This window comes from Melospiza georgiana, chromosome Z, assembly GCF_028018845.1.
Source record: "Melospiza georgiana isolate bMelGeo1 chromosome Z, bMelGeo1.pri, whole genome shotgun sequence".
NCBI lineage: Eukaryota > Metazoa > Chordata > Aves > Passeriformes > Passerellidae > Melospiza > Melospiza georgiana.
In genome coordinates, this window is record NC_080465.1 from 70,817,746 (window position 1) to 70,834,932 (window position 17,187).

Consider the following 17,187-nt stretch of genomic DNA (forward strand, 5'->3'; position numbering starts at 1 on the left):
ACAGAAAACTCAACACCTGAAAACAAGGTATCAGCAACAAAATGAAGTTGTGCTATGACTTAATGCACCTTAAACAAAAGGTAATAATGTGCACAAATGTAGAAGTCACAATTAAAATTACTACTGGTTTGCATTATCATAACTGCATGGAATCTATGGAAAACATCGGCTAAAGAGACATGCTGCTAGAACTTGAATTCTGACAAATCCAGCTTGCTAACCAGGATAGCATAAATCCTGAATGCCAGTATCAAGCTATTTGACGTGCTCAAGCTATCAGTGGTAATTTCATGATTCAACTCAACCATGTGTAAATACAAAACAAACCATTTGCAATCCACTAAATGAACCACAACAGGTAAATATTTAGAGAAGTCTTTCCTATACTGTTTGTTCAGAAGCAGCTCTAAGAGCCTGTTGTAAATGTGCCTAGAGAACACGGAAAATGCCTGCAAAGTGCCAGGCTGTATCTACAATCTAAGCTGGTAACAATTACCCCTTAAGCCTGCCCTATTGAAAGGCACTGCTGCCATCCACTCATGCTCATCATCCTTGAGCAGTGGGTGCATGATCCTGCCCTGCTCCTGTTAACCAGTTGGGGGACAGATCAAAATGGCAGAAACCACTGCAAAGATTCAGAGACCTGACTGGGGGAGGGCTTCAGTGTTAGAGCTCTCTACAATGTCTTATGGGGAATACAAGAGCCCTAGAGCTAGAGAAGAGAGAAATGAAGTCTAGAAAAGGATGAAATAATAATTTTTTTCTTCTCCTATATTTGTTACATATTATATCACTCAATCTCATGAAACTTTATCCTTAAATCTTAATATTAATATGGTAAACATTAACTATTTCTAAGACTGTGACTGTAAACAAAACCAATTCTAAGGAACTATTTCCTGAAGGGAGAAAAACTAGGAAAGAGGCAGCACAGGTTTCAGTTTCATTTGGCTGCAAAATATGGATGTAGAATGTGAGGGAGAACATCTTAAAGCTACAGGGATCTTCAAAAGGTTCTAGTAACTTCCAAAGCCATAATGCTTGTGAAAAAACTCCATAATTTTAGATTTCCTTTTCCTACCTTAAATTTCATCAAGTATACAAGACAGACGTTCATTTTCATGCTCAATTACCTAGGGAAAAGACTGATTGTCTCTACTTACACTACATTTAGTGGTCAGGTATGGCTGCATGGTCATGGCATGTTTGACCATTAGCTGGGGCCTTATTTTGCTGAACAAGAACAAAGTGGTTATGCAAGCAACCAAGCGACCGGAATTCACACCTTTATTGTCAGAATCTGCAAAAGATTACAAAACACAAAAAGGACAGTTAGACCAAGTACTGTTTAAGCAATGAAAAACATATGGCCTAAACACTGTTTGAGTATCTCTTTCACTGCATGTCTTTAAAGATCAAAACAGAATGTTCTTATTTGAAATGGGAACATACTCTGTCAACATTTATATGTGACTACAAAAAACTTGAAAAAAGAAGCAAAGATGCATCAAAGACATCACCAATTTTTATACTCCTTACTGTAAATGTTAGATTAGCCCAGCCAATGATTCCTATTACAAATACAGACCTACAAATGCAAATACAATTGCCATGATAGTTTAGGTTTCAGTGATCTGAAAGTTTGAACCAGCTATTTTAAAAGTAGTTCTATGATTGCAGTTAGCTATTGAAGATTAGGGAAGTTTTGTTATTACACAGTACCTTAAATTTCATCATCTAAGTACCATGATTTATTACAATCAGCTTTTCACAGGAATTCCAGAACACTTACTTTTTGCAATAAAGAGATTTCAGCAACTGTTATAGTATCATAAAAAAAATTCAAAGGATTTTAGCTGAATTTTAAATAATATTACCTGATAAAGATTCTTCATATTTAAGAATGTGCTCGACCAAATTGTCAACAAGTTGAGTACAGGCTTTCTTCACAGGTTTATATGAGGCATCCTCTTCTGACTTCAACAGCTATAGCAGATGAAACAGAAAATGGTTTCATGGTAAAGCCGCATTCATTTGCATAGAGTATATTCTGGTTTTATAATAACAATTAGAACAGATACACAAGGATTTTAGACTACAAAAGTATTTAATTCTCCATAAAACTTACATGGTGAAGAAAAAATTACAGGAAGTAAAAAAGCAATATAAGTAAAGTAAGTATATTTAAATATAAATAAAATTTGTAATAAAAATCCATAATAGTTCTCCTTATTTTTTGCATCAGGATGGAAGCTGCTTTATACTTAATGAAATAATGCAGAAACTAGCAGGAGTTAGAAGATTTTTTAAATACTTAGAGAAATAAAGTGCAAAATTCAAAACAAATGTTTTTGACACTAAGGTAAAATACCAAATGAGGATCTAACATAGCTGTATTGTATATCAACACTTTATTTAAACTTTTTACATAGGAGTTTAGGTACTAAAATTGTGTCCATTAAGCTTCTTCTAATATCTAAGAAGGACTAAGACCATATTACAGCCTTTTCTTCAGAGAAAAGGCTCTTATTGAAAAGGCTTTGATTTACTTGATAACCTATTTTCATTACACTCCCAAGAGGAATCAAAGGATTTTCTTGCTTGAAAATTAACCAGTGCATGCAAGATGCAGAGAATGATAACACAGGTTAAGAGATATAAACAAACCAAGCTCAGTTCTTAGAAATATTGGTATTAGATATAAATAGAATATAATGCAGAATTAACTTATACTCTGAAGATTCAATTCTTCCATAAATTGTGTAGAAAATACATTGGATGTGAAAATACACTTATCTACTGTTTAAAACAAACCTGATATCACTAGATACCTTATTTCAGAATTAAGTATCTTAACTGTGGACTTTGTATTATGTGAGTCGTTTCTGAAGAACCAATGAAATTAAATGAACAAATGATACTCCTCCCAAAATCAAGAAGTGTTTTTAATAGGTCACTTGCAAAGACAGAAACTAATGCCAAAGAAAATTGCACTGAGAAGGATAAAAAAAGGTCAGATGTTAAAGAGCAGGAATTGAATTTGTCTGTTGTAGGACTGCTCTTGGAGTTCCCATTATATGCATTTTAGAAGCAAAAGGAACACTAAAATTCTAACAATGATTGCACTATACATTAAAAATTCATTACTTACATTTTGAAGAAGCTGTTCAAACCAATCATAACCTGTATCTCTACAAGCTGCAACCTATAAGTATATTTGAGAATAAACTGGTTAATAAACAAGGCATCTGAAGAAAAATTATTTCCATATAAATATAATCTCAAAAGACCAGCATATATGCATATATTTCTATATGCATTAAGAACAATGGAGAGCAGAAACTGTCTTCTGTATTTGAAAAATATTTCCCACCATTTTAGTGACTCTAGAATTTGTATTTCATACAACAAAAAGCCTACATGTTTCACTGGAGGTTGCTGTCCCTAGTGCAAGATAAGCTTCCATTTTGTAGAAAATTTTGCACAAATTTATGTATAAATATAATTCTGACACTTTGAAAGTGGACATGCATGTACATCATAGAAGAACTCTCGAGCTGGAAGGCATCCACAGGGTTCATCAAGTCCCACCCTGGGCCCTGCACAGGACAATCCAAGAGTCAACAGAGCATTGTCCAAATCTTCTTGAACTCTGTCAGGCTAGTGCTGTGACCACTTCCTTGGGGAGCCTGTTCTAGGGCCCAACCACCCTCTGGGTGAAAAACCTTTTGCTTTTACCCAACCTAAACCTCTCCTGACACAACTTCAGGTCATTCCCTTGTGTCCTGTCACTGGGCACCAGAGACCAGAGAAAAGTACACACACACACAAACACACTTTTTATATAAACAGAACAAGCCTTCACTGGTATCATATATCAGGAACAGCACGCAGGTGGTTCAAATTTGAACTTGCAAGAGAAATGAGAATTAAACAGAAGTCAAATTGACTGACTTTTCAGACAGGAAAATGCAACTAGACTATAATTAAAAAAAACCTGTAAAGTAAAATGAGGTTTAAACTTATAATTTTAAGTAATTTAGTCAGTTTTTAAATTTAAAATTTAGTCCTTTGAATAATTTATATTAAAACACCTCTTCAGCACAATGGTTTTACACAATGTATTTTCACTACAAATTAGAACATTTTTATCTAAAATAGACTTTGCTATTTGGGAGATACGTTATTTAATTTGTTGCTCCTAAATAGTAAGATACAATTATGCAGACATCAATTTACTCTGAGTAAAAACATGGCCCTGTATTTATTAAAACAACTCATTAACTTTGCCAAATAAAGGTTATCAATTGTTTGAGGAAAATTTTCTTTTAAGAGACAAGTTCTTAGGTAGGCTTAACTATAGGCTGCTAACAATTCCTGTAGAATGTTACATACAATAGAAATAGGTTGTGTTTTAACTGAACAAATACTTAATAGAATCTGAATGTAGTGTGGTCACAGTTATTATTGCCAGCAGATTAGTGAGCATTTAAGATTTCCTACAGCCTGCTCAATCACAATATTTTTGGCATACATTTCATGCCAAGAAATATAAAAAGGGAAACCATCTGACATATTATTGTGTTCAAAAAAATACAGAGAATGTTTCTAAGATACTAAAATCAAAACTGAATTTTGTACACAATTCAAATTTGTTTAACATACCACATCAGTGATGTTTAGTATTTTCCTTGTCATTGCTTCTTTGTCATGGTGTGGAGTTGGAGTAAACCAGAGCTTCTGGAATGTCTCATTCACTAATTTCTGAAGGAAAATAAAATATTAGCAGAAATAAATAAACTTACATTAGTATTACATTACATTATTTCTAATGCATCCATAGAACAGATGTGCTGATGATCTGTGCCTTTTCATAAGGAATTATGAAAATGAGATTGTACTAGGAAATGTTATCTGAGACAGACCCAGATCTACTGTTACAGGACTTACACTGATTTCATGCCAAACTTCATCAAAATGAAACAACGGGAACTGATGCTACAGAAAATAAAGCTACCACCTTCCTGCATTAATTGGTATTCCTCAGAAAAACACAGCTGAGAAGCTGACAGCTGAACAAACAATCCCTTCAGCAGAACTGCAGCAGCTGTGGTAGGCTCCTTTAGTTTACAAAACAGCTGTGACAAGGTGGGAAAGAGAGAGAAGCCAAGTCTCGACACTCAAATATAGGAAGTATGTTACCTTCCAATGTTTTTGAATGGAGGACAATCTAGAATAAAATGCAAGCAAATAAAAATTATTCCGAAATGACTTCTCTTTCATGGAACTGTTAAAAACACATTGAAGTTTATGTCTCCTTTTTCCTTACTGTTAGAAAGGTAAGAGTAAGGAGGGGAGAGAACATGGTCATCCTCCCTTTCCAGCAGCACCCTGGCTCTAGCTGTTCATCTGCTTGTTGATCAAGAGTCTTCTCAGAAAGCCACTTTACATTAATGTACCTCAAGAGTTATAAAAATATCTGCTGCAGCTTTAAAATTTTTAATTTTTACTGAAAGTGTGATACAAAATTACAACAGCTGTGTCCCTAATTACTCAAAAATTTTAAAATTATTTTGTCAAGTTAAGCAAAATAATCATTGTCAGCTTTATGATTTAACACATTATATTAGGTTTTTGCCCTTCTGCAAATTCTGAGAATGAGCACATAAGCAACATTTCAGGGGGCACAATTGCCTCACGGAACATTAGCACAGATTAATACTTTATAACTGTAATAATTACACATGGCATATATTAATGTCAAGCAGTTAATTTTTACTTAAAAACTATTGATTTGCAGATATCAAAGTTTTATATGCCAATTTCACTTGTTAGAAAAGAGAAGCACCAGAGAAAATACTTGCAAGAAGAAAAAGAATCTCTGGAAAATATTTAAAATATTTTGATTGTTAGCAAGAAGATACAGAAAACAGAGGATAGAAAAGAAAGAGAATTAAGTCAGAGAGAATTGCAGAAAGCTAAAATATAAGCCCTTAAAAATTCATAACTCATAAATATTACAAAGGAGAAATGAAATACTTTTTTAATTTTGTCAAAATAGGGAAACACTGAAGTAACAATAATTAAAATTCTGAAGGATATGTTTCATTCTACCTTAATGCCTTCTTCATCATTGACTCTCCGAATCATTTTCACACACATTTCTGTAATTTTGGGAAAAGTTGGTTGCTCAATGCAGATATCCCTAAGTATTTTTATGACTCTTTTTCTGACACTGATACCAGTATCCTGTGAAGAGAAAATAATTACACTCTTGAAAACAAATCAGAAACATTAGTTTATGTTCTATATATGAATTAATATTTGAAGATCACCCAAACTGACTTGGAAAATTTATTTAGAAAAGGCAACTAAAATCTTCTGGAATTCATGTATACAAAAGCTCAGCATAATTTGTTTTAAAGGCTCTGGTTCAGTTCCCAGAATGCTGAAGCACTTTCTCCATCTATACCCTCTCATCTAAGAGCTCATGATGTTGCAATTCACTTATTTACTCAAGAACTTACAAGCCAGATATGGTGATGCTTTAGCTACTTTATTGGAACACACAAGATTCCCTACAGATTTGGATAGTAGTACTTTAAGCCTTTGGATAAAGCTTATGGATAAGATACATGCAGGCAGTCATTTCCATTTTAATAGGCTTCATCTAAGGAGATAGATGAGGAGCTTCACTTCATTTCACCTTGCTCAGAATCTGTTGAATCCGAACGTCAGGTTCAACTGCTTTCTGTAGTATTGTATGCACATGACCTACTTCTCTCCAAAAGCCTTCACAAACTTATTTTATCATGTAACTATAGTAAATGTGTAGTAGTTGACTAAAATCCTAACACAGATACTAGAAGCTAATATTATCTGACAGTTAAATTAACATTGAACACCCAGACAAAACCCCCATTTTTTTGTAAAAAAACTAACAAACCTTTGAAGACACTAAAAATAGCATAGAAAAGCTGACCTTAATGATCCATATTTCAGACCTCAAAAATGCAGCAAAATTCCTTATTTCTCTTTGTCCTGGTTAAAGCTAGGGTAGAATTGATTTCTTCTCAGTATCTGTCTAGAACACAGTGCTGTGTTTTAGATTCAGAATGACAATGGTGTTGATAACACACTGATGTTTTGGTTTTGGCTAAGTCAAGGACTTCTTGTCCCTCCTTGTCTCATGTTCTGCCAATGAGGAGGCAGGCAGAAGAAACTGGGAGGGAGCATACCAGGACAGGTGACCTGAACTGGCCAAATGGATACTCTGCATCACAGAATGTCATGCCTGGTATATAAACTAGGGGGAGTTATTAGAAAGCACAGCCATTCTGGGTTTGGGAACGGGGCTCTGGCATCAGTCAGCAGACAGTGAGCAACTGCTTTGTGCATCAATGGTTTGTTTCCTTTTTATTATCATTATTTATATTTTTATTGTATTTTACTTTGTTTTCAATTATTAAATAGTCATATCTCAACATGTAAATTTTAGTGCAATCCCCTGGCTCATTCCACCAGGGTAGGGGTAAGAGATGTGGGGGTTGAGTGAGGAGCTGCATGATGTGCACTAAACTTCTACTTGGGCTTAAGCCATGACAGAGTTAATTTGAACACTAATAATGGAATCAAAAGGAATATAGCACTGGTCCTGATGCTGTATGACTTTCTGTAGAAGTTCACCTTTCAATGTAATAAAGACTCCCTAGAAGCAAGTGGCGCATTTTATAAGGCTGTCCTTAAAAGCATCACCATTCAAACAATTCCAATTTATTAAACAGGCTCAGTTAAAAGCAAATTTTCCAATGCCACTTATTTTACCATAAATACCACAAGTCACCGTACCAGTATTCTTTCAATCAGCATGTCATAATACTGCTCAGCAAGCTGAGGACGACAGAGCACAAATCGGCCTAGCAGCTCCACAGCTGCTTCTCGTACACTAGTGGAGTTATCCATTAGCCGCCCATGAACTCCTCGTTGCATATCCAGCTAAAAGAACAAATGAAACAAAAATTCAGAATAAGAAATAAAGATATATTTTAAGGGTGATATGTGCATGGTAGGTATTTTCTTTTTTACCCTGGCTAGAATGCTGGGATCTACAGCAACAACCTCAGACAAACACTTCATGGCTTTTGTTCGAACAGCAATTGCATTTTCACCAAGTACACGCAGAATCTAGAAGAGAACAAAAACAAAGATTCAATTGTTTTGGGAACGTACCAAATAATAATTAAGAGAAAAATGCAGCACAATAACATACAAATAATACTTCCAAAATAGTAGTAACTAAAAGCTGAGTTTATCTTCTCATAGAATAAAAAGGTGCATGTAAGTGATGTTTCATGGCACTGAAAACTAAACATGGGTGTTTACCATGATTTTCTACTTCTCTAAAATTGGTTATAAGGTTCTTAAATTTAAATTCTACTTTTGTCATTCAGCTGTGGCTTTCGCCATGGCTCTTTTAACAGCAAAGTTGGACAGGGGCACTCTAAGAATGGCTCTGCATGGAGATCAATTTAAGTAGTGGGACCTAAACTAGTACTGAATTTCAAACATGTCACTGTGCCAGTGTTAGTGCCCTTCTCCCAGAAAAAGCAAGAAACTACATTGGTCAAACAGCAGGTTCCAAAGTGACAGCAACAACTGGCAATCCGGCTTTTACTTTGAAATCAAATTAAGCTCAATTTCATTACTTAATCTTACCAAATGAATAAGCATCTTACAGAAGCTGTAAAAATTATTTCAACATTTTGCAATGATCCTCTTACTGTGTGCATACAGCCATAACAGCCATAACCATATATGAATAAATAAAATGATGTGTGCACATTATAACATACAAAACACATGCAGGAAAGCAAAACATAATCATTTTGACATCAACACAGTATATGAAAGCACATGGTGTTATCACGAGCTGTAAATACCTCTGCTTAACAATGGACAGATAATACCATAGAGCTGTGAAAGTGTTTGGAATCAGAATCCAACTGTGCCTCACTATACTAAGACTTCCAGTCACAGTTTACCTGTGTCAAATAAATATCGAAGCTCTGGGCAAACGGCCTCATAGAGGCCAAGTAGCGAACAATCAAACATGCATCTTCATAGTCCACAGTATCAGAATTCATCCTGAAATAAATTCCATGTGTTAATCAGGATATGTTCACCAAAAAATTATTTAAATCATCAAATGCATGGCTAATAAAGAAGAAAGCGGTACAGAAGCATACTTTAATGTGCTGAACTGAGATGGAGCAGTTTTAATGATGCTGCGAAGAAACTTTTTGCGACTTTCTGCTCTATGCATGATTTGTCCTGTGGTCTCAACATCTTTTGCATGATGAGTTCCCTCAGATGAATCCTCATCCTTCTGAGATTTAATTGCTTTTTCTGTCTCCATAGTTGTATCACGGAACCACTGAGCTACATAAAACTTCCGAGAAAACTGGAGAAATAGAGCAGGATGAACAGAAAACAAAACAAACAGATACAGAAAAAGAAAATTAACAGATTTATAATGAAATTCAGGGAATCTAATGCATCAACATTATTTTGGAAAACACAATCAACAGTATATGTTAGGGTGACAATTTAACTGAAGCACTAATACATACAATAAAAAATAATTTTCTTCAGTACGTGCTACTGAAATGATTTATATACATTCCTGATGAAAGAAAGCTGAAATTTACCACTAATGATGCATCAATTTCTGTGTTCTCATCCAGATAATCTAGTAAAGCCTTTTGCAGCTGTTGAATTTCATCATCCCCTCCTGAAACCTGTTAGAAGTAAAAAGATAGTTATAAACAAGAAAATTGCACAGTCATAATTACCATCTGAAAATCTACATGTCCACATATAAAATACATTGAAGTCAGTTGCATGCATAATTGTACAGCATTACTAATTTTTTAACCAATTAGTTATAAAGTAGAAAAACATTAAGATCAGAATGAGACTGGTTTTAAAACAGACTGACTGAATTGGTTAGTTTTTTTTTTCTGTGATCTTGCACAAGGACCCTCCATCACAGAAAAATAAAAGAGGGTGAAAACCAGAAAACACCTTTATTTCCTCAATATTACACTGAAACACCCTGATCCTAGCAATTGCTGATGTTACAGCAGAAAAGAGTTGAAAGCATGCCTACAAGACATATAATACTGAATATATATATAAAAAACCACTCTGATGTGCAAATTGTGAGTAGAAATTCTGGCTTTTGACAAACCTGAAATTCTGTAGATAACTGGCTTAGTACAAGGGGTGCTTAATAATTAACTGCCTAACTACTGTTGAACAAATAAAAATCCCAGAAAAAACAAAAAGAAACTGTGAATCCTTTAAAAAATAATATTCAATAATCAAAATGAAAGTAGAAGAATAATTTTTGGTTTTAAATTCTCCAGTCAGAAAAAAAAATTTCTTCGTCAGCTATGAACCTTCTAACTTAAAACCATCTTCAGTTCTGTACTAACAGCATCAACTGAGAATCTTGACATGTATGCAGCATGTAACATAGCTTGCAAACATCAGCAAGCAGAGAAAAGTAACATTAACAAGTCCAAAACATCTGTGTATCAAGAGATAAACTAATGAAAAGCATGCACAAGTGTTCAAATAAACTGGACAAACTATTTCTAAAAAAAAAATTATGTTTGAAAATGTCAAAGAGAATAGATTTTCCTCTAAAACTTATTCCTATGAATCATGGGTCCAAACCACAGCAGGGAGCACTATATGCATTTAGCAATCATTGACTAAAATTGTGGTAATGATATCAGAACGCAGAAGAAAATCTCCAACAGAAGTATTCAATTTAGCAGGGAAGAAAAATCTGTAGAGGTCTGAGTTGATTTCTGAATAATTAGATTATAATTTAAGTTTCTGACAACAACAGCAAATGGATTTTCTTATTTTCTTGCCATTTGACTGGAAAGGGAAGATCAGCTGTATTGTACACATTGTTCTTCTCTTACAAATTTATAAGTAACACAACAGTCTACTCTGATTGATGGCACTGTACAGAACACACTTTCCACAATTATGGATGGTACTGTCTACCTGCAGACATAAGGGTCAGTGAGGGAGGAGGGGACGGAAATGCTCCAGGCACTGGAACTGAGATTCCACTTGCAGCCCCTGGAGGAGCCTCAGCAGAGCAGCTGGGTGCCTGAGAGGAGCCTGAGGGAGACCTGTGGGAAGAGGGCCCTGCTCCCAGGCCGGAGCAGCCTGTCCCCGAAGGACTGCACCCCACTGGAGAGTGACCCAGTGTTTGAGGGGTGCTGCTGCCCATGGGATGCACTCACACTGCAGTAAGCTGCAGGGAGCTGCTGTCCATGAGATGGAGCCATGCTGGAGAAGTTCATGGAGAACTGAATCCCACAGGAGGGACCCCACGGTGCAGCAAGAGAAGCCCCAGGTGATGAACTGGTTTATAATGATAAACTCCCATTCCCTGCCTCCTTGCACTGTTGGGGAGGAGGTAGACAGAAGGAGGGAATAGAGTGCAAAGGTGTTTCAAAGGGTTTGTTTTACTTCTCATTATCCTGATCTGATTTTGCTAATAATAAATTCACTTCACATCTCTAAACTGAGGCTGTTTTGGCTCTGCTGCTATTTGGTGAGTGATCTATCCTGGTCCTTATCCCAACCCACGGACCCTTCCTTACATTTGCTCTCCTCTGGGCAGCTGCAGAGAGGAGAACACAAAAACACCCCCAAAACCTCAAATTATGCCACGTAAAAACTAGCCCTGCAAGACTAATAGATTACCTCTCTAAAGTATGTATTTGAGTGCCAGAAGCTCAGGTTCCTCTTTGCAATAGCAAATGCAGGTTCTTATGTATTTTTAAGGCCCGTTAAGATAGAATCCAACTGTTACTCCATTATGTCTTCAGTATTGTCACAAGAAAACTAACAAATATAATTAATTAATTTATAGGAACACTACAGAAATGGTACAATCAAGACATGAGTTAACAAATCTGATACTTATAAATTGTGTATATTTGATTCAGAAACTTAAACAGTGAACTAAGACTGATTCTCCATAATGTCAATTTTTCAAGTATATTTACAAATGTCAAAGATTTGAACGGATAGATCTCCATCCAGCTGTCGTGGATGTCTCACACACCTGTTTGAGGATTCTGGCTAAAGAGCCTTGATCCATTTTGCTAGTGACTGCATCTTTCCTCAGTCTTGCTGCTACAGTTCCAAGATAGTCAAGTGATGCAACTCTTAATGCCATTTCTGTGGATTTGTTACTGAACTGGTGGACCTAAGAAAAGCAGAATAGACATTTAAAAATAAATATTTATTTATGCCACAGAGATTCTTCTCACAAAAGATTGCTTTACCTTATTAAAATTTCCACCTAACTTCCATATTGCATAAAATTATATAATTTACTATTACATCACACATACATTACTTTATATAAATATTTCTTTTTTATTGGGTGTCTCTTGCTCTACAAATATGTCTGTCAGAGTTTTTTTAAATGCATTTTTTCATTACACACACTGGACAACTAGCACAGCGTATCTCCAACATCAGAGATTTTAAGCACCATAATGCTATCTCCTTATTATTCACACAAATATAAAGCTACATTTTACCAAGCACAAGACCATACAATACTTTTTCAAGAAGCAGCTCAAATTACTGTATTAATTAGATTACAATACTGAAGAGCAACACTCAAAAAACACACTAACAAACATTCCCATTCTGTAAATGTCATAAGCATTTGCTGTACTTGTAAAAAACCAAATACTGAGTTGTTTTCTGCTTCTGCACTAAGGGAATAGTCCAGAGGAGATACTTAATACATATAATTACAGCTGTTAGGCTGACTTTACTACAAATAAATATATGCACTTATAAGATGCTATGAAATGACATTTTTTAATGTTGAAAATGTAATCAAATAGTGAAACTAGACTTCCAAGAGAAACTAAACACACTATTTTTATCAAGTTCTATATGACTGATCCTCTAAACAAAATTCTATTATTTATGTATTGCATAGTAATGTTACACGCAAGGAAATCCTTATATGCTGCATGTGTGTTAACAATCAGAAAGCATTCCTACAGTAGTAGTGTTTATTTAGCAGAAATAAACAAGTCTTCTTCATTGTAATAAGAAATAAATTAATGTAGTTAAAAACAAGAATCCCTTACCAATAGCCTTCCTAGTAAACTAAGTAGCAACTCTGCAGCTGGCCATTCTGGTTTATTGACTGTTGAAAGAAGATCTTGAATAAAGTTCTCGAACAGTGGCCTGTAATCTTCCTCCCCTTGTTTACTGCCACACCTGTTAACAGGAAAATGCTTTTTGTAAGCAAATTTAACAGCCATATAAAGTTTTTTATTCTGATATAAACAGAAATAATTCTATGTTTAATCAGAAAAACCAGTTTTACGCAATTCCAAGAAAACAAATCTGAAATACCAGCAGAAAATTTGTTTTATTTGTTTGTACAGAAATAGCTTCAACAGTTATCCCTCCAAGTTGCACTGGAAATAAAGCATCTAATCCATGACAGCAGAATTTTGTTGCTAAGATTTTTATTTTTAGCTGTATTAAGTCTGTATTAACTCGGATAGACAAAGTAGGTAGAATTATAAAAATGAAGCTGGAGTAGGATATTTAAGAGTTGGTGTGCTTATATTCTTTAAGCTTGGTTTCATTTATGTCATAGTGAAGCACATCTCAGTATTATGCTTCACAAAGGTTACAATCAGAATGCTAAAAGAACACCAGCCAAACAACCAACAAACCAAACCAACAATAAAAAGCCACCAAAAGTGAACATACCTGATACTTTGTGACTTCTGTATATCATCCCTAAGTTTAACATCAGAGGCATGCAATTGCTAGATGGCTTATTAAATAGCTTTTCAGCTTTAGTTTAGATAGTAAATTAATTCAATACAAACCTAAATAGTTGTTCTTTGAAATCCTATAATTAATTCAAGTACATTTTTCATTCCTTTTCGAGCTATTGACACTCTTAACTTTAGCTCAGTGGAAATAATTTCTGGATTTTTATATCTGATGACCAAATCAGCATGACTTCACCTCTTAAGTATTTGCTCAGCCTTCTCTTCCAGGCTTCAGGTATGTTAGAAACCCATAATAAAGGAATTCTACATGAACTGTGAGACAGCTTCTTAAATATATGAAGAACACTGCAGAATTTCTCTTCTGTAAACATTTTTGTCCAGGCAAGAGGCTCTCTTTGGCATTTATAAAGTTATATTATTATAAATAACTTTATGAATAGGCATTTATCACTGTTCAGTGGCCAGGTTTCAAAGTATTCATTTGGAGCTGGATTTATCAATATAATTAAGAATGCAACAGTATACTTACTTCTTAAGAAAAATAGAAAGGAAATTTTGTGCTGTCCTCATGGCTGTTTCATATGAGTTAGTAATAAGCACATCTTGATCCACCTAAAAATAACAAGACACATTTGTCTATTATCTCAGCATAGATCTATGATTTCCAGATCAGCATTTCTTATGATCAGAAAATTACAATGCTTGATTACTACAACACTGTAGAAATGTAGTATACCTATGAACACATATAAATAATTTTTGCACACATGCATGAAAAAAGGCTTTTCAAAATATCTTACTTTCTTGTTTGATTCCTCCTCTGAATTAGAATCCTTGTCTGCTGATGGTAAGTGCACCACACACTGAATAAGTTGCAGAACTAGTGCTGTTACCATCTGAATGTACATAGGCTCTCCATCAGTGTCACTGCTGTTTAACCTGTTAACAACAAAAGACAGTTTTAACACTAAAAGGGCAAAAAGGACAAAACACAAGAAAAATTTCTGCTCCTGAGAAGCATCTTTCAAAAATTATTTGAAAGATAGATATTTCACTGCTAGAATTCCACATTCAAGACATTAATCTATTAATTTGCTTCTTTTTATGCAGTGCAACATTTAACCTAACAAAACCAGTAAGTATTGTTCTTGCACAGAAGATGTGAACTGAAACAGCACACAGTTCACTGGCTGAAACAGCTACAGCAATATTTAATAAAACAAACATCTACCTGCTAAAATGCTTAATAATAAGCTCATTACGTATAACATCATGTTCTCTCCAACACAACAAAACACACCAAACTGTTGCTGTAATAATTTTTCTGCAGTATTTAATGTATGTGAAATGTATGTGACTTTCAGAAAAGAGGAAATAATGACCATGACCTAGACTGACTTTTACAAGGGCTACACCTACAATAATCTGCAGCAGCATTGCATACTACAAACTTCAGCAGGCAACTATCTTAAGTTGATAAGAAGACCATGTTTCTCCCTGATGTAACCTCAAAAATAGTATGAGTTTACTGCCCATACACACACCAACACCATCTTATTGCTACACTTACAACATCAAAAGGTGGTAAACCCTGATGTATGAGATGATATGGGCATGAAACTGATTCCCTTTGTGAAAAGAGAGCTCCGAGTGTATCCTCAAAGCAATTCAGTCAAAATTTTCCTACAAAGATTTAGCAATGAAGAAATTATGTAACTCCATACAAACAGAATTAAAGAATTGACCCACAAAAAATAATCCTCAACACACACTAATATTACACCCATTCACATTTTAAGTGAGAAAAATAATGTTTCAATTATGTTTGTAAATAGACACTAAAGTGATAGCATAAAATCGAGTAATTATTACAAGATATTTGTTGAACAATTTGTTTTGAAATCTCAACTTGCAAAAATTTACAAAATTATAAATGCTATATATACAAGTTATTATTTACATCAGAAGTTACCTGAAGTTTCTCAAACTCCTCTTGCTAGTTGGTAGCCGTGCAAGTGAAGTGAAAATTTCTTCTAATATTAGTTGTCTGTGTTTTTCATACCGGGAGAACACCTATTTAATAGTTACACGATTATTAGACACTGATTTATTGTTACATAAAATATAGCATTTTTCACATATTGTAAATAATTATATGACAGCATACACTTCACATGACTCTTCAATAAATTACAATACACCTTATTGTTAATGAGTTGCTTTCTCAATGCAAGTATTTCCTTAAAATATATATAAAAACTTTTCCAAATAGAGAATTTAAAAAAATCTTTATATAACAGAAATGTGTAACAGTTTCTATTGAAAATATTTTTTTCAATGATAAACACACTTTCAAGGAAGGTCAAACAGTATAATACTACGTATTTGGACTTAGTATTTATTTCTCTAAGTACAAAGAAAAACTCTGTTGTAACACACTTTACGAGAACACATACTCTGTTGCAGAGTACATTTGAGAAAACATTTTACTTCATATGCCAGGCTTTAATGTTAATGCCTGATATGGTATGTTCTTTCAATTTTCAGAATCAGAACTGTTGATTTTGCCTCCCTTTTTGTTTGGGCAGAATACCGAAGTATATTCTTACAATGATTAAAATCTCCCACTTGAACAAGGACATTTGTGTTCCACTACATTTTTCCTGAAATAATATTTTACCTATGCTGAGACTTTTTTTAGATAGTCACCTGTTCTGAGAAAAGTAATTTGTTCTATTATACAGAAATACCATACTAGTTCTATGACTTATTGCACAAGTTCAAATCTGAACACAGGAAATAATGAAAACCACACAGCTAAGATTAAAGTTTTTTAAAAAAGAGATTTCTTAAAATAAAAAAAGGACAGATAAGAGGAAGGAGTTTGCATTTACACTTTAACTGACAATCAAAATTAAGAAGCCTCTTGCTTGAAGTAGGCAATTTCTTTCTATACAGTACTCTGCAAATAGGAGCAGCTCAGATAGATACAACACTATTTCCATATTGATATCAAACTGTAAAACCATGCAAGAATAGCATTAATTCTACAGTCCAATTCTCTACCAGACAGAAAATACAATCTAATGCCCTAAGAAATCTCAGCAGGACAGGCACAAGAACCCACAAATTAGAAAGTACTTACTGCAGTCACTAATTTGATGGCACATAACTGTAGCTCACTGACATTTTCTACAAAGAAAGGTGTTATTCCCATCGATGACACCTATCAATGGACATAAGTTATTTTAAGTATATAGGACTAACAAACTGGTACTCAGGCAGTTTCACAAGTTGGTTATTCATTCAGCAA

At 34.4% G+C, this 17,187-nt stretch overlaps 1 protein-coding gene across 4 annotated transcripts in view; it reads right to left on the minus strand.

The window, feature by feature from the left end:
* NIPBL (NIPBL cohesin loading factor) overlaps nucleotides 1–17,187 on the minus strand; it is a 147,963-nt gene that overhangs the window by 14,042 nt on the left and 116,734 nt on the right. For all 4 annotated transcript variants that reach the window (XM_058044612.1, XM_058044613.1, XM_058044610.1 and 1 more), the window contains 16 exons: nucleotides 17,020–17,100; nucleotides 15,847–15,947; nucleotides 14,675–14,813; nucleotides 14,404–14,486; nucleotides 13,209–13,341; nucleotides 12,158–12,301; nucleotides 9,708–9,797; nucleotides 9,246–9,460; nucleotides 9,042–9,144; nucleotides 8,086–8,184; nucleotides 7,849–7,995; nucleotides 6,115–6,249; nucleotides 4,666–4,764; nucleotides 3,152–3,205; nucleotides 1,878–1,986; nucleotides 1,164–1,300 (listed from right to left, as the gene is read on the minus strand). In XM_058044612.1, coding sequence (XP_057900595.1) covers nucleotides 1,164–1,300; nucleotides 1,878–1,986; nucleotides 3,152–3,205; nucleotides 4,666–4,764; nucleotides 6,115–6,249; nucleotides 7,849–7,995; nucleotides 8,086–8,184; nucleotides 9,042–9,144; nucleotides 9,246–9,460; nucleotides 9,708–9,797; nucleotides 12,158–12,301; nucleotides 13,209–13,341; nucleotides 14,404–14,486; nucleotides 14,675–14,813; nucleotides 15,847–15,947; nucleotides 17,020–17,100 — 1,869 coding nt within the window. The remainder of the gene's footprint in view (nucleotides 1–1,163; nucleotides 1,301–1,877; nucleotides 1,987–3,151; nucleotides 3,206–4,665; nucleotides 4,765–6,114; nucleotides 6,250–7,848; nucleotides 7,996–8,085; nucleotides 8,185–9,041; nucleotides 9,145–9,245; nucleotides 9,461–9,707; nucleotides 9,798–12,157; nucleotides 12,302–13,208; nucleotides 13,342–14,403; nucleotides 14,487–14,674; nucleotides 14,814–15,846; nucleotides 15,948–17,019; nucleotides 17,101–17,187) is intronic.